This window comes from Micromesistius poutassou (assembly GCF_964030765.1).
Source record: "Micromesistius poutassou genome assembly, chromosome: 10".
In the NCBI taxonomy this organism is placed as follows: domain Eukaryota; kingdom Metazoa; phylum Chordata; class Actinopteri; order Gadiformes; family Gadidae; genus Micromesistius; species Micromesistius poutassou.
Genome location: NC_140280.1, coordinates 17,518,959 through 17,546,677, shown reverse-complemented (window position 1 = coordinate 17,546,677; position 27,719 = coordinate 17,518,959). Strand labels below are relative to the sequence as shown.

At 44.6% G+C, this 27,719-nt stretch overlaps 1 protein-coding gene across 3 annotated transcripts; it reads right to left on the bottom strand.

Annotated features, from left to right (window-relative positions):
* Positions 1 to 117: 117 nt before the first annotated feature.
* LOC311354002 (rho guanine nucleotide exchange factor 12-like) lies at positions 118 to 27,485 on the bottom strand. Of its 3 annotated transcripts, XR_014637168.1 has the most exons (37): positions 26,816 to 27,484; positions 21,747 to 21,841; positions 20,679 to 20,777; positions 19,973 to 20,022; positions 19,482 to 19,539; positions 18,551 to 18,867; positions 17,856 to 17,978; positions 17,153 to 17,278; positions 16,902 to 17,000; positions 16,670 to 16,780; positions 16,361 to 16,459; positions 15,635 to 15,677; positions 14,418 to 14,523; positions 13,714 to 13,851; positions 13,520 to 13,552; positions 13,073 to 13,187; positions 12,766 to 12,880; positions 11,744 to 11,989; positions 11,312 to 11,471; positions 10,496 to 10,653; positions 9,964 to 10,110; positions 9,672 to 9,757; positions 9,212 to 9,337; positions 8,704 to 8,818; positions 8,470 to 8,570; positions 8,120 to 8,197; positions 7,770 to 7,845; positions 7,411 to 7,560; positions 6,907 to 6,991; positions 6,759 to 6,806; positions 6,490 to 6,584; positions 5,917 to 6,300; positions 5,272 to 5,499; positions 4,297 to 4,541; positions 3,275 to 3,347; positions 1,074 to 2,992; positions 122 to 540 (listed from the first exon to the last, which is right to left on the bottom strand). XR_014637168.1 is itself a non-coding variant. In XM_084473787.1 (36 exons), the coding sequence occupies exons 1-36, from the start codon at positions 26,845 to 26,847 to the stop codon at positions 2,961 to 2,963; spliced, it is 4,392 nt and encodes a 1,463-aa protein (XP_084329913.1). In that variant the 5' UTR covers positions 26,848 to 27,484; the 3' UTR covers positions 118 to 2,960. The 3 variants fall into 3 exon arrangements, 2 of the variants coding, with proteins under 2 accessions (XP_084329913.1, XP_084329914.1); XM_084473787.1 differs by having other exon boundaries at positions 118 to 2,992; XM_084473788.1 differs by lacking the exons at positions 122 to 540; positions 1,074 to 2,992; positions 3,275 to 3,347 and adding an exon at positions 3,802 to 3,995 and having other exon boundaries at positions 26,816 to 27,485.
* Between the last annotated feature and the right edge of the window lie 234 nt (positions 27,486 to 27,719).

Below are 27,719 nucleotides of genomic sequence, written 5' to 3'. Positions count from 1 at the left end.
GGCTATATATAAATATATACATAGCCTACCTACACACACACACACACACACACACACACACACACACACATATATATATATATATATATGTTATAAAAGTTATAAAGTTATAAAGTGTTATAAAAGTTGTAAAAGTTTTTGTATGAGCTAAAACAGTTCTAAGACTGTTTTGCAGGGCTTCCCTTTCTGCAGTTCAAGAGAGGCGAGTTTGGCAATGTGGTGCAGCCTTAACACAGACACAACCAATGACAACCGTGTCTCCTACTGAAAAGTAATCCCCCAGGCCCTGTTTGCGATGGTCCGCCGATTTGAGCAGGAATATGCTGCAGTGCTCTGGCATCTTGTGTCTTCTGCTGCTACGCAACTCGGAGAATGACCGGTCCAAGATGGCGGCCGCATTTCTTGCGTCCAAGCAGCCAATGCGGCGTCTACTCTTTATTATGTCTATGGCATCAAGTACTAACGGCTGCGGCCTGCGGGAAGGCGGAGTTGGACGTCCAACCACGCCCACATCCAATACCTTTATCGCAACCCGGTCTCCTATATATAAATAAATAAATATACAATTATTTAGTCATAATATTATAAGATGTAGCTATGTAGTTTATCGTTATAACAAGATCTGTATCTGACCATTGACCATTGACATAGCCTACATATTTATATATGTATTTATTTATTTAAGAGCGGTAGGTGTTTTGCTTTACATTGCAAGAGAAAATCTCGTGAGAAATCTCGTGAGAAACAATATTTTCACATCGCTTGCCCTGATTGGCTGAAAGAATGCAGGAGGAGTACATTCTCGGCCGTGGTATTTTGTACAGCGGTGACAATTCCACTAGGAGACCGGGTTGCAATATAAGACTGAAAATTGAACATGGATAAATAATGCCAGTCTCCATAGCCACTAAGCTTGGAGCAGGAATCAAGAATACGAATCCTCTCAAGTTTAGGCTTCAGGACCTGTAAAATATACCGTAATAAATCTACAGTTTAGCTTCATAACAACAATTATCTGCAATACAATTTATTTCACTCCTCATGTGAATGAGGCTTTGACATTCAACACTCACCGACATGAATCTGGACTTTCAGTCTTCCTTCTTCTCAACCGCAACCGGAACAGGTATGATAAAATAGTATTGTGGGCGGGGCTGGACCTTTCTAGGCAGGGCTGGTCGTCCAGCCACGCCTTCCCGCAGGCTGCAGCCGTTGGCTTCTCGGTAGCATCACATCAACGTCGCAGCTCTGCCCCCCAGTGGAGAGGTACTAGAATGAACCAGATTCTCTCGGTATAACGGCATTCATTAATTTGTTGCACATGCATAATGGGATTTTTTCTGTATGAAATAATATTCCTTAATAGGGAGACAACAGTGTTTACAAGAAAATACATTGATCATGTTCTGAAGAAAGTGCACTATTTAAAGAATCTATTTAGTATTTTAATATTGAGTATAGGCCTACAATTTCAGTGACATTGTTTGAACAGCTTGTGTCAATACATTGCATGAATATATCATTTTAAAACAAACAATAAAGGACAAACTTTAATATATATTTAAATACGTTTTTTTTGTCTAAAACAGGGTTATAAATTGTTTTCCTTCCTTTTACAAATAAAACAAATCCAAAAGAAAAAAAAAATGTTATGTAGAGTGTTCCAAACACATTTATATATTCTATGTAGTTAGCAAAAAACTTGACAAAATAAAAACAACCCAATACAACCCAAGCTTTTACTCAACATGTGCAGTCTTCCATTTGGCTAGGGTTTGGATAAAAGTGATTTCAGTATATACTTCATTTCAAACGATAACAGTGTGTCGATTTTTATGTTTTTCATTAAGAAAACGCTTAACATAAACATACAAACTTCAGCTTCGGTAGGTACTTCTCAATTACGTGGGTTAAAGGCAGTTATTCACACTCCTTCACTTGTGACTCACAGTGGACCCGATTTAATGACAAATAACATGATCTCATGGATGTTATGGTTTAGGTTGTATCATATTTTGTATAGTTAGTGTGTGTGTGTGTGTGTGTGTGTGTGTGTGTGTGTGTGTGTGTGTGTGTGTGTGTATGTGTGTGTGTGTGTGTGTCTTTGCATGTGTGTGGGGGGACGAGGTCAGTAGAAAATGCATGAATGCATAAATACACAAACATTAGCATTAGTAGTAGAGATTCATATGTATAAGAAATAGTGATTCATTATCATTAGTGGAAATGGTGAGGGACAGAAAGTGGTTTGTCGAGTTGTTGTGTCATAGTGACACTTCAGAAATGTGAAACCCTCAGGTAAAGGTTTTTTTCAAAGTTTTGGAATAATTCCTCAAATGACTATGCTAGGTTGATCTCTTTTTCCATTTCTTTTAAACACACACAAAGGGATGCCAAAGGAGGCAGCAGAAAAAACATGACCTTTGAGGAGGCTTGAGGAGGATCTGGGGCAAAGCAGGAATGTGAGAAGTTTCCCAACCGACCTTTGCTTGGAATCAGTTCTCACCCAAATCTGATCTAGTTTCAGGGTAGTGCTTGGATGAACCACAGAAGTACATTCCTAGATAGCATTATTCCCAGATAATGTCAGTCATGCCAAATCTTCCCTTATTCTGTGCAAATGAATGCTTCAATGTGCGTAGTATAGTACATGTTACAGATGACTTAAGATAATTAGTCATCCTGTTGGTTTATTATTGTTCATAACTATGTCACTTTTTGGCTATTTTTGGTTTATTGGTCGCTGTTATTAATAATTTATTATTCATGCCCTGCATTTGTATGTATGAGAGAAAAAATGCATATATATATATACTGTATATATATATATATCCCAAAACACTGCAAATTCTCCTATTAACCAAAAAAAAGTTTTTTTTTGTAAATTTAAATTTACAAAAGTTTACAGTGGAATTGTGTGTGTGTGTGTGTGTGTGTGTGTGTGTGTGTGTGTGTGTGTGTCACCGCTCCTCTGACGAGCAGTTTGCCTGACCTATAAAGAAAGAATAAGAGGAACAACTTAATAATCATACATTCCAAAGAGAGCAGAAGATATTTAAAAAAAAAATTTGAGTAATAAAAAACAAACATTAAAAAGAACAAAATGACATAGTGCTTTGGGTTTGTGTGTTATATATAGTGTATGGAGTGTATAGATTGCATTGAGTAAAGAGTGTATGGAGTGTATTAAGTATAAAGTGCATAGCATATCCAGTGTGCAGAGTATAGCGAGTATACAGTGTACATAGTATTGAGGGTAGAGAGTGTAAAATACCATTGTACTCCTCTGAGTCAGCAGGCCTTTCGGTCACAGTATGACATAGCTGGTTATATCTATCCTCCACTTCCTGAAAGGCAGAGTGTTTTGAGTCAGCAGAGTTAACGGTTTGGGAGTTAGCAGCTTTCTAAAAGTGTGGATGACAATATACAATTAATTATGATTGTCTGAAAAAATGCATGTTGATGTTGCATGTAATGCATGTTGCAAGGCATGTTGATGTTGATAACTCTTACAGATATGCATTACTCCTATTGTGTATGTAGACATATCTTCTGTATATTTTGTCTTTATATTGTAATCGTATAATTCTAACTCAACTGTCCCTTCCTGTATGCTGTGATACCCAAATGCCCCATCTGGGCTGAATAAAGCACCTTCTCTTTTTTTATCACTTTACCAGAAGGGTACATTAATTAACCATTCATTAAGATTAGTCAATGCAGTTATAAGTCCTAACTTTTCAATTAAATAACCGTTAACTAATGGTCTAGTAATAATTTATTCATGGTGTTCATGTTCTCTTAACGGTGTTCTTCTTAACTAAGGTAATGCGGTTCACGTGAAGTAAGGTATTCATTTATACGTTCCTTATAGGATAGGGTTACGGTTACATGCTCTATAACAATGCTTATTACTGCATGAACTAATGTTAATTACCATTCCATCCATGTACCCTGATTGTAAATTGTCACCAGAGACTCAGTATAAGGTCTACCTTATCTGTGGCCTACTGGTTAAAGAGTTGGACCGGTAACCGGAGGGTGGCCGGTTCGAATCCCGACCGGTAGGCAAAAATATGGATGGGGGGAGTGGTTGTGCAACACTCTCCTACGTCCTCATCCACGGATGAGGTGCCCTTGAGCAAGGCACCTGAAACCCCCACCTGCTCCCCGGGCGCTGCACTGCGGCTGCCCACTGCTCTGGGTGTTCACCGGCTCCCAGATGGGTCAAAAGCAGAGAAAGAATTTCCCCCAAAAAGGGATAAATAAAGGATAACTTAACTTAACTTAACTTACCTTGAGGTGCTGGAGGTTGGCCTGCAACAGCCTCAGGTGGGTCATGAGCCGGCGGCTGAGGTTGGGGCCCGGGACGCTGCCGTCCGCCTCCACCCCGCCGGTCTGGGAGAAGGAGGACAGCAGCTTACTCAGGTCGATTCCGGGGTCTCCTGGAGGTCCTCCACCTCCTCCACCTCTGTCGTCATCATCGTCAGTGTAGCTCTCCTCTGAGCCCAGGAAGCAGGACTCCAGAACAACGTAGCCGCCTGTGCGTGCGTATGGGTGGAGAGGGTGTATGGGTGGAGAGGGTGTATGGGTGGAGAGGGCGTATGGGTGGAGAGGGCGTATGGGTGGAGATGGTGTATGAGTGGAGAGGGTGTATGGGTGGAGAGGGTGTATGAGTGGAGAGGGTGTATGGGTGGAGAGGGTGTATGGGTGGAGAGGGTGTATGAGTGGAGAGGGTGTATGGGTGGAGAGGGTGTATGAGTGGAGAGGGTGTATGAGTGGAGAGGGTGTATGGGTGGAGATGGTGTATGGGTAGAGAGGGTGTATGGGTAGAGAGGGTGTATGGGTAGAGAGGGTGTATGAGTGGAGAGGGTGTATGGGTAGAGAGGGTGTATGGGTAGAGAGGGTGTATGGGTGGAGAGGGTGTATGGGTGGAGAGGGTGTATGGGTGGAGGGTGGAGGAAATTAGCTCAGGTTGATTTAGTGTGAATCAACTTAGTCACCAGTGTGGTTCGTCGTGTGATTGATTCTCATGCATCGGTTATGAGTTGTCCGATATTCTATGTACTATAATGTTTATCGTTATAATGTATAAATAACTTAATGATGTTAAATATATACACATACATACAATGCTATGTTGAAAATGTTATACAACATAAATAATGATATATTTTGGCCTGTTATAAAAAACACTAAGAGATGGAGAGATGGAGAAGTTATGTGGCCCTCACTATCACAGATGCTCTGAATCTGTTGCTAACTGCTCACCATTGACTGCAGGTCTCTCCACCAGCCCTGGGTCTCGAGGCGGCAGCGCTGGCTCCTCCGCCCAGCCAGCAGAGGGCGCACTCCTTGCCCAGCTGGAGTTCCTGGCATTGTATGGGAACTCCTCCCCAGGCTCATCCTCCTCCTCCACCTCCTCCTCCTTCTCCTTCTTCTTCGGCCCCTCCTCTCTGATGACCATGTGTTCCAGTAGGAGCTGCTTCAGCGTTGCCACTGGGATATTATCACAACACACACACCGTTCCTGATCAATATGTAGTTATACAGCGATCATCAGTTTGATTGGACTAAGTACAGCCAACAAAGGGAGGTGACCAAAAGGAATACAAACAACTCAATTCTCACTGCTTCCAATTCTGGTGCTGGAGGGAGCATTTTGCTTGCTTCATTATTTAGAAAATACAGCAAATGAGATCACCGTGCAACAATGTAAGCTAATCAGTAACCACCACTGCCAAACCCATGTTTATGTGCTGTACCGTGCTGCTGTGTTTTGTTTATCTTTCAGTTGGCAGGGCGACTAATGGATATACCGGAGCAGAACTCCAAAAAAAAAAACCTCCTCCCACTCCACAAACAAAGACCTCAGTGTAAACAAAGGGAAGCCAACATGTTTCCTAAAGTACCCACGTGTGCTCATGGCGTCTTCGGCTCTGGAGGAGCAAGGGGGTGGGTCTAGGGCGAGGTGCGTGTCTGCGTGGCTGTCGATGGCGATGGCGTGGCGGGACCTCTCTCGCAGCAGCGGCAGCCGGTCGACCATCTCTCCGTCCAGGAAGGCCTCCAGCTCGTCCACGTCTACCACGTCTTCCTCCTCCTCCTCCTCTTCCGCCGCTTCTCCCTGATGTTGTCGCTGTCGGAGAGGGTCTCCTTGTTGTTCTTCCTCATCGGTCCTTTCCGGCCGGGCCGGCTCCCCCTCCTCCTCCTCCTCCTCCTCGTCCGAGTCGATGCTGTCGAAGGGGTTGGTGCTGGTGGTCGACGCGCTGGGCCGAGGGGCCGGGGAAGTGTCGTCTTTATCTGCAGCGGGACGGGGGGGGGGGGAGACGTGGGAGAGCCGCGTGTTTTAAAATGGGACCGGTAACACGTTCAACCCCTAGCCTGAGCGCGAACTAGGGACTCCTAGGTGCAGCGATAACAGGGTGGTCATGGATCTGTTTGTTTAGAAGGACTGTTGAAGGAGTAAGGGGGAGCTGGACGTGGACCTACCTGTAGACAATGCGTTTCCAGACAGGGAGGGGAGAGGCTCCCTGCAGGCCGGGGCCCTCCCAGTGTGGGTCAGGTCAAGAGACGCCTGCCCAGCGCTGAGAAAACACACATGCACGCACACGTGTCCTCAGTGCAAATAGATAGACGTTCAGTTCAAATGCAAGTGGTTGTCGTGCGCACACACACACACACACACACACGCACACACACACACACACAGATGATTGAACAGGCACCACTGCTAACGGGGGTGGGGGGGGTGGACTCACAGTCTGGCCTTCATGGTCTCTGCACACTGTGTGATTAGACGCTGCCACCTGAATGAGAGGAGCGAACATGACAGCGTGAGAGAGCAGCAGCAGACGGAAAGAGAGGTGCTAGAATGTGTAGAGCTAATATTATGACAGGTGGACTTACGTCTTCTGCTCCGACACGGTGTGCGCAGCCAGCTCATAGATGGCTCGGTTCCCCGACGTGGAGATCACAAAGAAGGACTTGGCGTCTGCAGGGGAACAAACGAAAAGACATCAATAAATAAACGAATGGCTCCTACTCTTCCTACCAGCTCATCAGAGCCAAAATTATACATTTAAATTTAGTTTTTTTTTTCTTTCTTTATGTGAAAATAATGAATGTAATTGGCGTCAGTATCATTTGGAAAGAAATGCATTTTAGCACATTTGGTCTGTGATGCCACCAAGGGGCCTACAAATAGGTTACTCAATATTTGTGTTTAAATGACATGACGTGACATTTCCTGTCCTCCACATCTTAACGTCTGTACTGTGCTTCTGACTTCTACATCTGACTTCTACTCAAATTGTATATATATATATATATATATATATATATATATATATATATATAAATATCTATGTGGTATGTATATCTATACAGTATATATCTATGTGTGGTCCCTACCGGTGGCCACGGGGCGCACCAGCACGTTGTTGAGCTTGATGATGGGGCTGAAGGTGCCCGCCAGGTTCATGCTTTGACCCTTGAGCACCAGCCGCTCGTCCTGCCTCTGCAGCAGCACCAGCACCTCCTCCAGCAGGATGGAGAACAGCTCTGCACACACACGCACACACACACACACACACACACACACACACAGGAGATACAGGGAGGGATGGAAGGAGGGAGGGAGAGAGGGAGGGAGGGATGAGAATAAAGTCACAAGAGAATTCAAGACAAAGTCAACCATGAGTATTAGTATTTACAGTATGATATAGGTTGATAAATGGTTAATGGTTGGTTGTGGGGGTTTCAGAGCCTACCTATTGACTTGTCCTTGTTGACCTTCCAGGACAGAGGGCCTTCATGGACCATCTTCCCTTTGGTCAGGTCCAGGTTCTGGTTCCAGTAAATCATATGCATACATGGAGCTTAACTTAATCTCTTTTTCATTTGTATTTCAATCCTGAACTTTTTGCTGTGACACATCGGTGTCAGTTATGGGATTAATAAAGTGCATCTGATGTTATCATTTCAGAACTTTTGAAAAAGGTTGTAGTGAGTATGAGTAATATTCTGAAAATGTATTTTCTGCACAGATACGTATAAAGAGTAATCTTCCATACAGGGAATAGGAGGTTGAACGGGATGGAAAGCAAGGTGGCTCTCTGACCTTGAACTCCAGCACCATGGGGTTCTCACTCTGCTTCAGTGAGGACAGGTCTAACCTCCTCTGGTAGTCCTCCAGTCTCTGTGGAGAAGCAAACACAATATTTCAACATGTTGGCGGAAGGAATGCAGATAAAAACCGAGAGACAACAACAAACAGATACACAAAAGATAACGTTGTTCAGTCTCTTGCAGGAGAACCGGTTTAATGCATGACACTAAGGAGCCGGTAGACATTTTGCTCAAGGATGCCTACAGGTAGACTGCGGCCATCGGGGCTCAAACCCAGAACCCAGAAGAGAGGTCCTGAAGGTATCCCACTTATTCACTGTCGGTGGCCCCCAAGGCGTCTACCTGTTTGTCCTCGGCCTCCTTCACGGCCTGGTTGACGTGGCTGAGGATGTCCCGGCAGCATTTCCCCGCCTTCCTCACCTTCTCTCTCTCTTCACAGTCCTCTGCAAAAAAAAATGCATGATTGATCACCACCCTCAAAACACTCAAAATACCTGCACGCTTCGGGCGAGTGGCCGCCAAGCAGCCGATCGTGGGGGGGGGGGTTGGGCGTTGAGTGCTTGAAAGCAACCCTACCGGTGTATTTGGCTAATCTCTCCAGGAGCAGGGGGTATTTGGTCAGCCGCTGCATCTCTATGGGGATGATGTCCTTCAGCTGTAGCCGGCGGCACAGGCGATTGCTCTGGGCGTCCTAGGGGAGACAATCACCATGACAGGAATATAACTAAGATGTATGAGGTTATGCACGTAGCACAGTGGCTGGTAGAAATAAAATGCAGTTGTCCACTGTGGACCTGATGAACATAACTAGGTTAACTGGGTTTGCTGCCTGTAAACAAGTGAGTTGTCTATGAGAACCAAAGATCTTGGACAAACAAGAAATGGGGAAACAGGAAAATGGATTGTTCTCAGCTGACCTTTGGCTTAAAAATAGTACAAGGGGTCCACTTTTGCCCTCAGGTGGTCTGAAGAATAATAACTCAGCTTTATGGCATAGCATATATTCAAAATTAATGTTACGTGTTCCTCATCTCATGTGTTTTAAAGATGTGAAACGCATTGTGGGGGAAGTCTAGACTATGACCTGGATGAAGGCGTTAAACCGCTGCTCTTTCTTCTGCCTGGTCTTGATGATCTCCAGAGCCAACGGCTGGTTGCTGCAGAAGGTGGCCACAGCCTGCCTCACGTTCTCCTCCTGCTCCCCGCCAAACTGAACACACACACACACACACACACACACACACACACACACACACACCCAGTACATGAAAAAGAGCTAAAAGATTGGGTACTTGCCCATACAAGCCATTACCTTAGATGGGAAAGCACAAAAGTGTTCTGAAACTCTCGTAGGAGGAGGAAGGAGACCAGAAAGGGGATTTATAAAGCGTTTCACTTCACATGATGTGATGTGTCATTCAAAGTTGACAAAGGAGGAAGTTGCTTTTTAATTTTTTTGATTTGACTTTACTAAAGCTCCAGCATTTTTCTCATCATACTTGCACAATAAGACGTTGAATCGATTGGTGATCTATTAGTCGTACCCAGGCCAAAAGATCATCTCCAATATGGCCGATCACTGAGGTCTCACTTCTTTTCCGTATGGTCGCCATCTGCTCCGTGATGGACACTGGTAGAAACACAAACGCATGAAGAATTGGTCTCTTTCCTAGCGGAGGTGGAATCTGACGTTTAGTGTAGTACTGTTTCAGTGCTGCTTCATCCATCATCATCCATATCGTTAGAAAAGTGTGATAAGTAGAAAATATCCACTATAACAGGCTGGTGTGTGTGTGTGTGTGTGCGTGCGTGCGCGCGCGCGTGTGTGTGGGGTACCGTGGAGCTGCATGATCTCCAGCAGGTTGGAGAAGATGTGGTGGATGTCCTCGGGGGCCAGGAAGGCGTCCCGGCTCAGCCGCTGGTAGAACACCGTGTCCAGCACCCTCAGCATCTGGAGGTGAGCCTGCTCTGTGTACAGCAGCTCTGCACCCACACACACACACACACACACACACACACACACACACGCACACACACGCACACACATGCGCACACACATGAACACACACACACATGCATACACATGCACTCGGGCACACATGCGCAAGCACACATGCAAACGCACACACACACACACACACACACACACACACACACATCAGCAAAATTGCCATTAAAAACATCTGTTAAGTCACTTTTGAAGACAAAATCTGTTTTTGTTGTGGTACATAGCGGGATGGTTGTGTGCCGTTTTTATGTTGTTGTGCGTGCTGTTGTGTATATTGCGTAGTGCGCTGTGTTGCATTGTATTGTGTTGCATAGTGTTGCACTGTGTGTGTAGTGTAGTGTATGGTGGATTCAACCTCACCGTTGATGACTTCCTGCCTCTTGACCTCCAGAAGGGGGAGGCCGGCCAGCACCTCGCGGCTGACCAGCCTCTGCCAGTTCAGGGGGTCCTCAAGGCCCAAGGGGGTCCCTCCCCCGGCCTGGTCGTCTTCGCTGTGCACCTCGCATGGACTTATGGGACTGGGGGGGGGGGGGCAGGGGGTACAGGAGGGTGGAGAGGTGAGATGAGGAATGGGAGAGGGGATGGGGGGAAGAGGGGAGGGGAGAGGGGAGAGGGGAGAGGAGGGGGGAGAGGTGAGGTGAGGAATGGGAGAGGGGATGGGGGGAAGAGGGGAGGGGAGAGGGGAGAGGGGAGAGGAGGGGGGAGAGGTGAGGTGAGGAATGGGAGAGGGGATGGGGGGAAGAGGGGAGGGGAGAGGGGAGAGGGGGAGGGGAGAGGAGGGGGGAGAGGTGAGGTGAGGAATGGGAGAGGGGATGGGGGGAAGAGGGGAGGGGAGAGGGCAGGGGGTACAGGAGGGTGGAGAGGTGAGATGAGGAATGGGAGAGGGGATGGGGGGAAGAGGGGAGGGGAGAGGGGAGAGGGGAGAGGAGGGGGGAGAGGTGAGGTGAGGAATGGGAGAGGGGATGGGGGGAAGAGGGGAGGGGAGAGGGGAGAGGGGGGAGGGGAGAGGAGGGGGGAGAGGTGAGAAGAGGAATGAGAGAGGGGAGATTGGGGGAAGAGGGGAGAGGAGAGACACAGGTTCGTCACCTTGAACCTCGCAAATACGAATCCAGCAATTTCATTAAGGTGTGCGTGTGTGTGTGTGTGTGTGTCTGTGTGTGCGTGTGTCATAAGTACAAGCAAGTGGCTTCGTTCTCCTCCAGTGGTAGTTGCTCAAGGGTAGCGGGGCTGAAGTCAAAGTGCATGGCAGAGGCCGGCGAGGGAAGACCCTCCTGGATGTCCCCCGAGTGACAAGCACTGTCGCTCTGCAGCGAGGACCAAGACAAGGGGGAGAGACCTGCAGACGACCACGGAAGAGGAGAGAAAGGGGTTGGGGTGTCAGTGTGAAAGAAGCAAAACAAAATGGCTTCCTAGATGTTTTTTTTTTTTTACTCTATTGTGTGGTTACATTTGTGTTTTAACAGAAAAAAAGTTATCTTAACACAGAAAGTGTCCCGACCATGACTATAAGAGGCGACACAGGTCCAGCCCATAATATTCCTCAGTAAGAGCACTAAAATAATGGCCAATTATAATTACCGGGGAAAGAAACAACAGTTTTGTAGTTACCGCAGTCTGACTCCTGTCCACAGCTTTCTGACGACTGATTGGATAAGACGCTGTGGAGCAGAGGAGGGGAGACGGCGCCGGGAAGGAGCTGGGCGCCCGCATCCGGTCCGTCACCGTGTTGGTTGCCACGGATACGGGAGCTGGATGGGATGGGGGGGTCCGGATGCTCTGGGATGCTGCTGCTGAGGGGCGGCTGGGGTAGTGGCTTTGGGGATCGCTGTTTGTTCAGCTCCATCGCTTTGGAGACTAGCAGTGTGTGAACACATTTATACACACAACACACACACACACACAGCCAGAGTAGAGGTTATCTGGCATTGCAAATATTCCAGATTATTACAAACTGAATCACAAAGGAATTGCCACACAGTTTGGCTTTTCAACATTTTTGTTTCTTTTGGAAACAATATTTCATACTAATGGGTTTAACACATTATATCCTGAATAAACAAATCTCAGAGAGAGGGTGAAATGTTTTGATTTCTAAATGCTTCCCCACAAGGCATGGGGCAGATATCTAAAGACACAATATTCTAGATATGAAACAACATTTGTCAAGGGCCTATTTTTGTGGACTATTTTAAAGAGACATAAACAAAAAGAAAGGAAAATATAACCTTTTGACCCCTTGCCTCTTTTCTCAATATGAAATATTGCATCTTAAATTAATTTGGGTATGTGATAAAACATGAACTTTCATTGGTATTGGCATCAGATGGAGTCCTAGCTCAAACAACATCGCCATCAAAACGTGGGTTGGATTGGCTGATTCCTATTGTTGTACTGCAATAGTACACAGGCAGGAAATAACACTGTCATACAGGAAGTGTGTATCAGGAAGAGGGTCACTTCAGTAGAAGACACTACAATATAACGACTCAAGAGGGAACACGACATTCCACCAATAAGGTTTCTCATAACGTGTGTGCGGCATGTGGACGACTATTCATTTTTCATTTGGCAGAATATGGCTTGCAATAAATGAGTTTATTCCTCTTAATGACTACTATTTTTGAACTCACTGGAGGTGGAGTCCACTCGGCTGGGCCTGCGCGGCTGGCCGAGGATGTTGGGAAATCGCGTCCTTTTCACCTTCTCCTCCCCCTCCTTCTCTGACTTGCTGCTCTTGCTCTGCAACTACAGTATGTTCGGTTACGGCAAAGCTGGCACCCGAATTGTGCATGTTTGTGGATATACATGTATTTAAGAAAATGATCCTTTTATGGTTATATTAGCTTATTCATAGTGTGTGTGTGTGTGTGTGTGGGGGTGTGTGTGTGTGTGCGTGTGCAAGTGTGTTGGTGTGTTTGTGTGTGAGTGAGACTCCACCTTGATCTTGGGCAGGAAGTTGATGCGGATGCGTTTTGGTTCCAGGCTGCGTGGCTCCTTGATCTTCACTCCGAGGTGCTTCAGGTAAGCCAGCATGACATACTGCATTGTTGCACTGCGACACGCGACGAGAACAAAAACATACAAAATGAACTCTTGTCAAACATGTGATATAGCTGTTTTAATATAGAGAAAAAAGATGCCAAAGGGAACTTTAAAAAAGGAAAGGAAAGTCCCATCCCTTTTCGATTCTTGAGCACCTCAGTCTATGTCTATGGATGGTGTTTGGATTTTATTGGACTTTGAATCTGTCTATCACCTGGATTGAAGTACGTTTTGGTGTCCTGTGCTTTGTAATGATATTTTTTGACAGTTGGCAAAAGTAATCATAAAGTGCCCATTTATATGTGGTGCCTGTGTATTAAAGCAATATTTCTCATCTCTCACCACTTGTCTTCTTCTGCGGGATGTGGTGCCACCCTACAAGAGACAACACGACACGGAGGGCTTCAACAAAAACATTTATATATACAACCCTTTATATATATATATATATATATATATATATATATGTGTGATATATGTGTGTGACATGTGACTTGTGATTGCGATGACGCCCATGTACGGGGGGCTCCTCTTACAAGATGTCCTCTATCTTGGAGACGATGTGCTCGGCACACGTGCACTCTCTGTCGGGGGCCGGGCGGCCCCGCTCCCGCTCCACCTCCAGCCGACTCAGCTCGGCGTCCGCCAGCGTCAGGCCCATGCTGCGCTTCTGCCTGTCAGGACCGTCCGTCATCCCACAAGATACGATCACGTTGTTAATGACAATGGATTGTTCGTATATTCAAGTAAAATATGAATGACAATAAATAAAGACATACATACTTTATGTTGATAAAATATGTATAGAAATTATATGAGAGGATACATTTAGATACTGAAGTTCTATATTTCATTTCCCCCTTAAGGGATTAATGCAATTATTATCTTCACTATGTCTCTTTCGTTATTGCATTGGAATGGATAAAAGATAAAATAATTGGGAGATACAATCGAATTTTGTAATACAGTTATGGTTTAGGGACAATGATATGATCAAATCTTGGATGGATGTTTAGCAAGAACCCCTGGAAAGGGAGTATTTTGGCGAAATGATTGATGTTCTCAAGAATACTGCATGAATAATATCAGGCAAGATACCAGTCGAAATCACTCAGATAACGGTGTGTGTGTGTGTGTGTGTGTGTGTGTGTGTGTATGTGTGTGTGTGTGTGTGTGTGTGTGTGTGTGCGTGTGTGTGTGTGTGCGTGTGTGTGTGTGTGCGTGCGTGTGTTTACATTACCGAAAGTCCTCCAGGTTTTTGTGGATGTCGGGTAGGAGTGCTTCCTGTAAGAGTTGGGTGTACTGTTTACAGAGTTCGTCAGGGATCAACTCCAATCGCCGTCGATCTTCATCACACACACACACACACACACACACACACACACACACACACACACACAAACAAACAAACAGACACCCATGCATAGACATGTTATTCAAGATAAAAAAGTTTGTAACTTTTTCAAGCCATTATGCTGATCGCTAAGAAAGAGATACAGAAGAACCTGAGACAAGCAGAAAGAGCACAGAAATAATAATAACAAGGAGTTTAATTAGGTTAAGAACTTAACTATTCAAGCAGGAACACTGTGATCTTCTGAATCTTTTATACAGTAATGTTTTGGAAATGTCCGATGATGTGGCGTATACTAACATGCATCAGGCCAGATGTCCTTGGCGACTAGGGAGGCATCCGCTATTGCGTGGAGCCAATCATACACGTATGGATTCTAGAGATATTAGCCGGCCAGGTGTCTGAGAAGCCCAGAGACCAAGGCCATGAAAACAAAACGTAATGCCCGCACATAGCCACAAGGGATCAGCACCGAGTACACATACGGGTATCCAGGAGGCGGGCGCTCAGCACCATACTTAGCCAATCAGAGTACATTATGGAGGCCACGCCTGCCCACTATGAAAACCACAACAGAGAGCTCAGCCAGCAGAACGCTATAGGTAACGCATCAGTTAGATGCCCTGCTAAGTGTATCGCCACGCGTGAATATACAATTCGCCTCCTTTTGCTTCGTACATATCTTACCAAACTTTTACCAAATAAAGTGAGTTAAAAGCGATCCTGACTTGGCAGCTTTTTCTAAAAGAACACGGCAATGACAAGATTGTAACTGTTGCGTATTAAGTCTTGTTTTTCTTCAAGCCAGTCACGTGTTGAATAGAGCTGTATCCGTCCAATTAGACCAACAAGCACAACGAAGGCAAAGGGATCACAGTAAGAGTTTAATACTGTCAATGATTAAACCCACCGGGGATAGGCGAACCAGTGGTTTATTGCAGGACAGTGTGCTTGGACAATAATACACTGCACCAAACACAATGAACAACAATAATATATTGTAGCTGATCAATGATAAGATAATAAATACATTTATTTAAAGTTGTTTTTGAGGACAATGAACAATAAGACAATATTGGTGAAGAAAGGGACTGAATTCTTACCCAATTCTATTGATACAGATTCTGGGAAAGGTACTTTAAGATTCTGTTATAGGAGAAAAAAAATAACATCATATTATGATTCATACATCTAATTCTAGAAGCAGTTAAAATATTTCCTTCACAAACAGTATACAAACCCGAAATAACTATGCACTAAAAGTGTTTGCAGTAGACATGTCACCATGACATGTTAGCATGAAGCGTACAGATTTGTTCTGTCAGTTATTGCTGCGGTTCTTATGGTGTACATGTGTTCTGGAGGGTTTAATGTGCAGAACAAATTTACAGACAGACAGACAGACACAGATTAAAGCAAGAGCCAGCGAGTAAGAGAGAGAGGCAGAGAGAGAGAGAGAGAGAGAGAGAGAGAGAGAGAGAGAGAGAGAGAGAGAGAGAGAGGTGTGAGTAACAACGGTTTATTGAGTGAATCATTGAAGAGGAAAGTACCATGAAGATCTGTGAACATCTGCACCCTTTCCATCAATAATTGGACCTGGTCACCCCCATGCTTCTAACATCTCAAATCAACCCTGAAACCAATTCGAGAAAGAAAGAAAGAAAGAAAGAAAGAAAGAAATAAAGAAAGAAAGAAAGAGAGAGAGAGAGACAGAGAAAGAAAGAAATAAAGAAAGAAAGAAAGAGAGAGAGAGAGACAGAGAAAGAAAGAAAGAAAGAAAGAAAGAAAGAAAGAAAGAAAGAAAGAAAGATAGAGAGAGGATGACTTACTGCTGTGGGATCGAGGAAGAGGGAGTGGAGGTCCATGAAGATACGTCTGCTCTCCTTGGAGCGGGTCTGCTGGTGGAGGTCAGCGTACAGGTAGCACAACTACAGGGGAACACAAGGAACAGATCCACAATGGATTGATAGAAATGGATTCTTTATATCAATATAAATTTGATATTTGAGGGTGAGAATTATAGATAGCGGGCTGGTATGTTCAACTTGCATTGGAATGCAGCGTAGTTTAGAGTGTGTGTGTGTGTGTGTGTTTGTGCGTGTGTGTGTGCGTGTGTGTGTGTGTGCGTGCGTGTGTACCAGAGGTGCTGGGTCAAACTGGGAGACCACGTGGTGGAGGAAGGCGGCAAGGTGTGCCGGCCTGGATTTCAACGACTCCATGCTCTGGAAACAGCTGCACTGGCCGTTGATCTAGAAACCCACAAAACACCACTCCAGGAAGCTGACTCACTTCACACCAACAGGCTCTGGTACAGTTGGAAGACTCACACTTCCCTTCGCTGTTTCGCTTTCCGCAGTGTCACCGCGTTACCTGTTCCTGTTGCGTGTCAAAGTAGTCGTCCTCTGCCCCGATGATGGGAGGGTGGGCGGGTGATGGGGGCGTTCCCATGATGCACTGGGGGCCAGGGTTCTTCAGGCATTGAGAATAAGAAAGCACAAAACCGAAGTATAAGACTGGATGTGACCATCGGTCGCCATGTGATACTGTGTAGGTGAAGGCTTGTGCGTGTGTGTGTGTGTGTGTGTGTGTGTGTAGGATGTGTGTGTGTGTGTGTGTCTCACCAGGGGGTAGGGGTCATCGTGGTCGGGAGAGAGACTGAAGTGGGGGCTATCGTCGAGGTTCGTCTTTGGGCTGTGGCAGGGCGTGTCACTTTGGCTAGGGCAAACTGGGAGGGGGCTTCCCGTCACCTAAAACACACACACACACGCACACACACACACACACACACACACACACACACAAAGACACACACAAAGACAAACATTAAGACAAAATTAAATGTTTAGTCTGGAGCCAAATGCTGGAAAATCCCCAGCCAAAAAAGACCTTATCACTGCTATTTTTAGAGTGATGATAAAATGGGGCTCGTCATTAGGGAAAAGTGTATGTGCGCAGCAGTTTAACTTTAGCTAAGTTTCCTGTTGCTCTTTAAACCGGCGAGCGCTTCTGCATTGTACTTCTTATGAAAACGCCACCACAGCAGACGGACAGAGTTCATACGATCAGACCAGTCCAACATGGTTAGACTAGTCTGAAGAATAAAGGTCCAAAAGGTCCAGAGGTAAACCCTAACCCTTACCCCTATCATAAATGAACGTGAATGACATTATGATGCCAGGTCAACAACATAGCAACGTCAAATCGACAAATCTTTTCTGCATAACTGAGACATTTATTCCTCAAATTCTCTGAATAACAATGCTCACAATTGTGCTAATAATACTATTCAATTAAAATGACAGAGAGAGCAGGGCTTCTACTTACGGAATGACCGCCCAATGACGACCAGACCTGGTCGCGGCTGCCTTCCAATGGGGACGAGTGTTTCATCTCCCACTCCGACGGCATGGCCTCCCTATCTTCATTCTGACCAACCAGGACGTTGCTCTGAAACATAACATATGTAATGATCATGCCAGTGTCATTGTTGGTTAATGTAGGTTTTCTACAGCACGAATTCCCATACAAATTTGAAGTGCGCCCCCAAAATACATCAAATACAAAATAAATCATATTGTTTTCATGGAGCAAAGCACACATGTGTGTTCATGTAGCAGCTATATTTCCTCGCACAAACCGAATTGTATTTTGGAGGTGAACATTGTAAACTGCTGCGTCCCGACACGGCCGCGTGCTTTAGATTCTAGGGGGTCGGGGAGCAGGTTCCAGGGGGTACTTGTCAAGATTTAGGTTTTTGTTTAAACCTAATACAATCATTTTGATGTCAAATCAAACTACTAATATCAATCATCAATACAAATAGCGATGCTAAATGAACACTGTACAATAATATTTGAAAGGAAACAAATTCTGGTTACTTGAGCTGTACTGATGTGGGGTGACATGAGACAAAAGAGGTTAGAAAACACCGCTCTGAAGCACCATCAACCTATACACACATAACTCAAAGCAGCACATAAAACCCATCCATAATAAACTAATTCTAACACTGTCCTTACCCGGAGAGGAGGGGGCGGGCCGTCAAGGTGCTGCTGCTGCTGGGGGCTACCGTTCATGACGTCATCGGTCAAAGGGCCTCCCTGCTCCACTAGTGGAGGCTGACCGAGGGGTGTCAAGAGGGGGCCCTCCCCTTCCCGCCCCTCCGACTTCTTTTGCTCCCCCTCCTCCTCCTCCTCCTGCTCCTCCTCCTCCTTCACCTCCACCACCTCCTCCTCCTTCTCAACCAGCCGGTCCTCCCCCTTCTCTTCTTCCTCCTGCAGGGCCTCACTGAGGCCTGGGGGCTGGCCCAACAGCGTCAGCGCCACGTAGGAACCAGCTACACGGGGGGTAGTGGGGAGTGGGGGGGGGGGGGGGAGGAATGGGAGGTCACAGAAGGAGAGCACAGTGAGTGAGTAAGCGAGTGGGGGTGTCAGGATTGACAGCCAAGTGTCTGGCTTCATTAGAGACTGTGTTTTGTAACAAAGCAAGGCAGTAGCTGGAAGGCTAAAGGTGATTTTAGACCGGGGGAGGAACGTTTACATCGTGGGGCAGCGCGGCGGCGAGACAATATTTGACTCCCCGCTCCAGTGGGCTCCGCTGCGCATACTTTATTGTCATGCTGTACGTGGGGGGCGCCACTAATCAAGACAGGGGGGACCACAAGCGATATTTGTTAGTCTAAAATCATACAGACTTAGAGGTCAAATTATGTTTTCTCTCAGCCCTTCGTCTCGTCACCAGCTAGAAACTAAGAAGAAGAAGACACCACTTTGTTTGTACTGAGGGCTGAGGTGTTGCGCCTAGAGAGTGACTTTCAATTCTTTCAGTTTTCAGTTTTAGTTTGAAGGTTTATTACGCATTATTAAGCATTAAGCATTAAAAGCATAGTGTGTCGTAATCAAGTGTAGTAATCACTGATAAGCTATGCAGATAAGAAACAGGCACACTTACATTTTATGAGCTTGACCACTTCTATGTGGTTTGACTGTGTCACTAAGGTCCCGTTTACCTGCAGCAAAGAAAATGACATGCAAGTGAATGATTTTCAGAATAGAAAGATATGTTCAAAATTCAACATTTTCCGTGATGCCTTCCGTTCAGCAGCCTCACATTTTGGCCAGTCTATCATCCTATGATACCACAGACGTATGCGTATTGATTAGCGAGTGCAACAATGTCATTATCAATAGTTTAGTTTGTTAAAGAATAAAGGTTATCCTCGTCAGCTCTGACCCCAGCTCTGAGGTGAAAAGAAATGTTGAAATTGATTACATGTCGTCTTTAAAATGATTAGTTTCTGTGCAAACACAATTCAAAGTCCTGTGCAACGACAAGTTTAGAAGTTCAAAATGTTGCATTTCTATAGAGGGTTTTGAACTACAATAAATATATATATCTAACTAGTTGCAAACATATGCTTTGAAATGTTAATCAATACTCACCTTAATGATTCGGTCACCTGTTTGGACACCGGCTCTCATTGCAGCACCATCTAAATGACACATAACCCAAAACAGGCCATCATTCTAACGTACCAGTCCTTTTTTCTGACTGAAATCATGTTGTTTTTTCGGTGCGTGACTGAGTCACTTAGCTAGCGTGAAATTCTGCCATGTGAATTCAATTTGAATCAGCTTTGAGTCTGTATTTTGTTCTCCTGCTCTCCTCATGTCATGGTAAAAAAAAAAGGTCTGTCAGCTTTAAGTGTGTTGCTTTATGTCTCCTGAGTTGCAAACGAGAGAAAGGGAAGTCATTTTTCGGATAGCAACCAAAACCAATGAGGCGCGTATAGTCTCCCTCACCAAATGAAGTGGACTTTGTTCCTGTTTTTAGTGTGACTCATACACAGGGTATGATTATTTGCGGTGTGTGAAAGTCTGTGAAAGTCAATATTTTAAATCGTCTCCAGGGCTGCGTTTCGGCTTTCACATTTTGTGTGTCATTTATTTATGTGTTGTATTTGGTTTATGCCAAAATGATTTCCTCCCCCCCTCGTCCACATTAAGATCACCGTAGAGGTCAGAAAGGGACTCTGTGTGGTGACCCATTCATGAACCTCCTAATCCAGCTTCTCATAATAAAATAAACATGTTGCCATGTGTGTTTTTCCTGTGAGAGCCAACTTGAGGTCCATCTGCGGAGGCTCACCTTCTTTGACCATCTGTACAAACACCGGGTTGTCTCCACTCACTGTCAGGCCAAAGCCATTCTCATCCCTCTGGATGATCACGCAGCGCTGCACCATACCTGCACGTGCACACACACACACACACACACACACACACACACACACACACACACACACACACACACACACATACATATGCATATACACACAGAGAAACATTCGCCCGACTTAAAATGATAAAGAAAAAGGGCAGTGTGCACCAGACAATTTCATAGAAAAAACTAAATGTTGCACCCAGATGTGGAGCATATTCATAACAAGCTTTTTGGTTCACACTGCAAACATTAGCTGGCTCTCTGACATTTCACTGTTTCAAGCATCACTCGATAGGTCAAGCAGAAAACTAGTATAAAAGGTAAGAAAACAAACAACATTATCAATGGAAGCTTGGGGACTACCTCGCAATCACTTTCAGTAATCCTACATCACAAAAGAGTGTGTATGGTGTCCACGGTAGAGTAGTGGAAAGGCCGGAGGGACGCCAGGGTTAAACCCCGGGTAGGAAGGAGTAGGACCCCCCTAGCCCTACCTCAATCCCATAACCCGCCACACTCAGGCAACCCTGGCTCGATTCCAAACTAAGAGTTTACTGGGTGATAGAATCTACCCCCACCTCCCCCCTCTCCTCATCTCCATAGTAACTGGGGACATCCATCACCTAAGCATGCAGCCTCACCAGCCAAAGAGCTGTCAACTCTGGTAGGTTAAAATCACCCAAGACTATGCTGCTGCTGCTGTGCATTGATTTTCATTTCTATAGTTTGTCTCCGATCGTCCTTGTCCAAGGTGTTTAGACTCCAACTGTTATATTGGACTAAACGGTCAACAGAACTTGTTTAATAGTATTAGAATGTCATTACAACAAGACAAGCATGGTCTGGTGTGAAAATAAATAGTTAATGCATGACTAAGGGTATACTAAGAGTAACCAAACACTAAATTCACATCTCAGGGTGTATGTTATTTATATGTGGACAACTACTTAACACATAATAAATGATCAAACTTTTTATTGAACTAAACCTCACCTGTTGGGTCAAACTCATGCTTGAGGGAGATGCCGGACTTGTCATTCTTGGGTTTCTTATCTGCAACCTGGTCCTTATTGAGAATATTAGGTGTCCTGTCAACAAGAAAAAAAAAAGTGGTCACACTCAGCTTAAACACATATATATCAAAACATTGCCATATAAATGTGAATAATTTCATATTTTGGTAAAAAATGATATGGCATGGAAGTCCCGGGTAATGCCTTTGTAGAAATTAATTTGTTAATGGGAAGGGAAAATAGGAACTTTTCATAATGATATGAAACTGTATTAATTGTATTACACATTGCCAATTAATCAGACCTCACAGAATTCGGCTATCAATGCCAGAAATAATAATGAATCCACGGTCATTCTTTAATCACATGAGAGTGTAAGTCATGTGAACACACATCAATTCAATTTGTCAGTGTTAAAAATAGGTTAAAAGTCACACGTGTTGGGGAACGCAACAATAGCTGCAACATAAATATCAGACGTATTAGGGGTGGAGGAAAAAGTGTTGATGGAGGAAAAAGTGAATCAAATTCAGTGGAATTTCAGTGGAAAAACCCCTGATAAATCAGCCACAGATCCACAGCATTAAGCTGCAACTGCACAAAAAAGTCGCCAGTGTACTTCCCCAATGCTCTGTACAACAGCCTCTGCTAGCCTAGCAACCAGACCCTATGAGAGTGCAATTCTTCCAGGTCCAAAGACATGTGATAAGAAAAAAAGGATCCATGTGTTCAGACTCCACTACATCCCTGACTCCCCACCTCCCCCCCCCAAATCCTCCCCCTCTTAGTCACCCTAGTGGGTCCCTGCATTCAAAATCTGCATAGATTACACTCATCTCCTCCATCCTCTGCATCCTGTCTGCTACAGACCTCCTCCTTCCCACTTCCAACAGAGGGAGGGGGTGGTGCTGGTGGAGGTAGTGGTGGGGGGGGGCTTCAGGCGGAGTGGGGCAGAGGGGTGTTTATCTGCCTGTTCCTTCCTTGGGACAATGGGGGCCAGGTTGCACTCAACAATGGCCCGCTCGCGTCACCGCCAAACGCGTACGGCTGAGCTGCACTGCAGCTCTGTGGGACAGATTCCCGGAAATAATGGGGGGCTTCTGGCTTTGCTCCCATTTCCCGAATGTGGGAGAGAAGTCTGTGTGGATGAGTAAGAGATGGGGGGGGGGGATAAGGGGAGGGTTGGGAGAAGAGAAGAACGAGGCACTGAAATGTGTGACAGAGGGCAGAAGACAAGCGGTTATTTGGGAGGGTTTAATGTTCCACAGTGTCCACCAGCCTATGAGGAACCATCCTGTTTAAGATGTTAATGAAAAAACATCAGAAACATTTGACCGCATGACAACAAAGTTTTATACAATAATAGAAGAAGTTTGGTTTTGCAGTGGTTACAGAACTAGACATAACATGTAAAAGAATCTCTGGTTCACCAGCCAAAACTACAGCAGAGAAGGAGGGCCAGTGTGCTGTCTAGAATCATGATAAAATGCTTGTTCAATTTGGTTAAGTCGTGAAAGACTCGCTTAATAGGCTTTTCCTTTGGGGTCTGAGGAGATTAACGGCAGATAATGAAGAGGCTAGACAGCGCTGTGGGTAGAGAGATGCATACAGATGGGTAGGTGGTGTCTGACTAGCACTACAAACTTAATCTGACTTGAAATGGCCACAGTTTGGGGTCGATAAGAAAGTACGAAAGAAAGTGAAAACATTTCAAATTTAATTGGGTACACTATTAGTTGTTATTTTCTAGCCAAGATACCCATGAGTTTCCTCCCTTTTCGCTCTTTCTGGTAATTGTGCAACCGGCCAGAGGGAAAAGAAAACTATAAGCAACAATCCACTTATGTCTTGGAAGCTAAAAATACCAGAGAACCCCTTGGAGACTATGACAGGAAAGCATTCGACTCCAAAGGGTTGGAGATAGAAAACTGATAGCCCGCCTTAAAGCCTGGAGCTTTAACTTTATCCTGCTCGCTGCTTCATTTTTGGAAGAGGCGGCATTAAAAAGCTGCAGGCTTTATTGAGTTTTGATATGATCCAGATCTTCATAGCAATATGAGAGAGGTGGACTTGACTTTCTGAGCTGGTTCATGCACTTAAAACACCTTTTGACCCTTACTTGGAAATAACTATTCTAGTCTCATTTAGACAAGTCATTGGGGCCGCAGTCGTGAAATGGTAGTGAACAAAGAACCCACTCAGAGAACTGCATCCATCAAAAATAATGGGGTATAAAAGCGCTCATTCTTAGCAATGCCAGACTCCGATCAAGGCTCAGTCATGATTTATAAATGCCAAGTTCACTATGAATGCCTCGAAAGAGCTTGAACACATTAACAGCAAATCCTTGCTGAATACAAACTTAAAACGGCACCAATGGTAAAATTGGCCCTTGTATCATAACCAGCAGCGTCGAAACAAGCGCACTCTGCAAAGGTTAGCGGAGCCCGGACAGACATTGTTTACAAGTGATGTCACCACTTCCCGTGAGAGCCTTGTGTGGAGTGGGTGAGTGTGTGTGTCCATGTGTGTGTGTGTGTGTGTGTGTGTGTGTGTATGTGTGTGTGTGTGTGTGTGTGTTGGGAGAGGGGGGGGGGGGGTGCACCCAGATCAGCAAAACAGAGTGACAAAGAAGAGGGATAGAGCCAGCCCGCGTTTTGTTGCTTCTAACTTCCATTATACTCCAGGCTGGCTCCGATAGACAGCCTTTAATGTTGGCTGGTTTAATGGCTTGTTACCTAAATATATGTAGAACATAAAAAACACTGTTAGGGCAACATGCAGCACATTAGGTTTAAGTTTTGTTTCTGTTTTAAGCACTGGCTCAATGAAGTGGATGATGATGGTATTTATCAGGAGGAGTATTCTATGGTATGGATGTTAAATAAAAGGGGTGTAATTGTGTGATTGTTGCAGTGCAATGTCTAACTATATATGTGTTTGTAGTTTCACTAGCCATTGTATTCCATTTGCTGCATGAATAAAGTGCATGTATTTGGAGTGGGAGGAAACCAGCACACCTGGAGGAAACTCACATCAACATGTGGAAAACACGCAGACCGGCCCCAGCCGGGTTTAGAAGCACCTCTTGCTGTGAGGCAACACTGCTAACTAGTGCTTTCTCAATGTGCATAGCACGGGCAGAAATGCATGCAAGTACGCTGCAAAGTCAGATTCCAAGAAGTTCTAAAAAAAAATGTAATGATCTGCAATTAACCTGATGCCTGTCTGATCTATAAAAAGTTTTTTTCGGCTCTGAAAATGTTTTTGTTAAGTCATCAAGGAATCAGTCATCGTGTTGTGGTGCATGTATTCTTTGCAAACACGACAAGTGTAAATGTTCACACTCGGTCCCAGATGGTACTTCACCACACACGGGCTATGCCAGCAACACCAGAGGAACCTCAAAACCATGTTTAAGAATCGGCTTGGTTGAAATGTGGTGGAGTTGGCGAATGTCGTGGGCCACGTCATCATAACACTGGAACCAATTTCTAAACAGCCTCCACCATTTGATGTCAAAGTGGTTATCATAGTGGCTGGGTGACAAACAGCTGACCTTGAAGAAGCAGTGTGAGCTGTGGGGAGTCGCCTTCCATATCATGTCAACGAAAGGCCAATGTTTCCTTAAACTGTAATCTTTAATGTGCAGGGTCTGGAAATAGAAGCCATTTTTCCTTCGGTCATATTGATTGAAATGGATGTATTTAGACACGCAACCTTGTATTCAGGTCAGTATGGGACAGGCACATGTAGCACATGGACTACATAATGGAGCCATAATAATGCATTTGAAATAGTCTGGACTGCCGAAGCACACCCGCGACCGGTGTTGCTGACTCCACACCATGGGCAATTGGTTTTGCATCCCATAGGCTGTCTGGAGAAATAAGTAATAGCAAACCGCAATCACTACAACAGTCATGTGTTTTAGTGATACCTAGAAATCCCATTTAACAAACAACATCAATGAGCAAATAATGAATTCTTAACAGTCTTGAGTTGAGGCAAACGTCAGAGTCAGAGAGCAGTCACGCTCATCTGTATGTGAAGCAAGCAATCACGGGCAACAAAAAGTCAACCTCCAAGAGTTGATACTCCAAGTTTAGGTGGCATTAATGTTAATTCCAACTGATCAATATTTACTAGCACATCATATTGTGTTTTTTTTAACAATGTATTTAATGTAGGTCCATAAATAATGCCACGATTACTAAATAAAACTGTCCTGAAGTCAGGCCTTGAAGTCAAAATCAAAGCAAGGCAGAAGCAAATGGTTATTGGCTGCATATTTTGCCCAAAGGAAGGCCACACACTTCAGTTGTTTGGCCCGTTTGTATGGGAATGAGTGAAACACAGAATAGTTTATCTTGTGCCTTGAGGGACCATCAGTGTGCCAAGATAGCTCACAAAAAGCATGCGAGAATCCCATAAAAAATATGTTTGTTTCCAAAAAAGAGTAGTGGTCTTCATGATACCTCTGATACTTTTTTTTCACTTCCTTCAAAACCAAAAAAAATACAGAAAGTGTTGTAACTTAATTGTTTAAGTGTTAAAGAAATACTGTTTTTTTGCCTGCAGGTTACTCATTGATGAGTTTGTCCTCAGATGGGAAGTTATTTATGGTTGCAACCATGTTGCAGATTTCCCTGACAGGCTTGTGTAGCCAGGGACTTCATCTGGCCCAATTATACCCTATCAGAGTAATTGCAAATGCAATATCCATTGTTCTACCAGAGATGGGGCTATCCCTAAAGTTTGATTCAAAAGTTTAGTGTTATTCTTTAAAAAAATATTAAAGATAATAAACCATTACCATGCTGAAAACGCAACCATATTCCGAGCCTATTATAGGTGTGACAAGGGTGTTGTTTTGTTTCGAGAAAAAGCATGCTTGGCCTTCAAATTCTAATGAATCAATCGAATTATATTAGTGATATTAAACAATATAGCTGCTATTCCAACAAATATCCAGACATGGGATGTCCTACACCAAAGTAGGATTTGGCAAAGTAAAACATTAAAGAGGCGCATGAGAAGCAGCATTACCTGTCAGCCAGAGTTGAATGTGTACCACTCATTGGGATGTCCCTTGCGTTTCCTTGGACTTCACCCGAATATCATTCAACCAACACATCTAACTATACTTTAATTTTGAAAGAATGTTGTCTGTTGACTGTTGTTTGAACTAAATGCAGTTCAATAAATATTATCGGAAGATTGTGTTGTATCCAAAATGACATTCCGTTTCGAAATCCCCCCGTAGACGTTGAGCCGAGGTAGAGGATGATGTAAACAGAGTTCACAAGAAGCGGCCGACACACTTCTGTAACGACCAGGCATCCAGATGCAAATATGTTGGGAGAAATGGTCGAATTTCTGATATTTCACCAGCCGTTGTCTTTCAAAATAACAGCGGCGACACACACACAAGCACACACCAAAATCCTTCGCGTGTCTTACTTATGTTCTGTCCAACAATTGTGCAGAAAGTGTGCAACGACGAGACGTTACGTTAGATCGATCACGTGTTGAAGTCCAGCAACTTTCTTGTATTTTCCTTTTTAGGTGGCTTATTTTTCTGTAAATTCGCTCAACTTGGTCACTCCTAATAATTAGTTGTCTTCCGAAATATACTGATGGTAGCGAAATTCCCCCGGTCGTCAGTCCGTTATCCTGTGTAGGATGCAATGGCGTCAATGTTTTCCTTACATCCAAAAGCAAACTTAACCATGATCCTAGAAATATCAGCTTCAGATCTCAGAAACATCCTTGACACAACGTCCTAGAGCTCAGTCGAATTTTGCTCCGTGTTTGGCTGGCACAGCAGTTGACAGCGAACTGCAGAAGGAGAGAAGAAACACTGCCCCCACCCCTAGACCGACGAAACAAAAATAGATGAAGATGCGTTCAGTTATCTCGAAATATATATTATTGTCCACCACGGACAAAA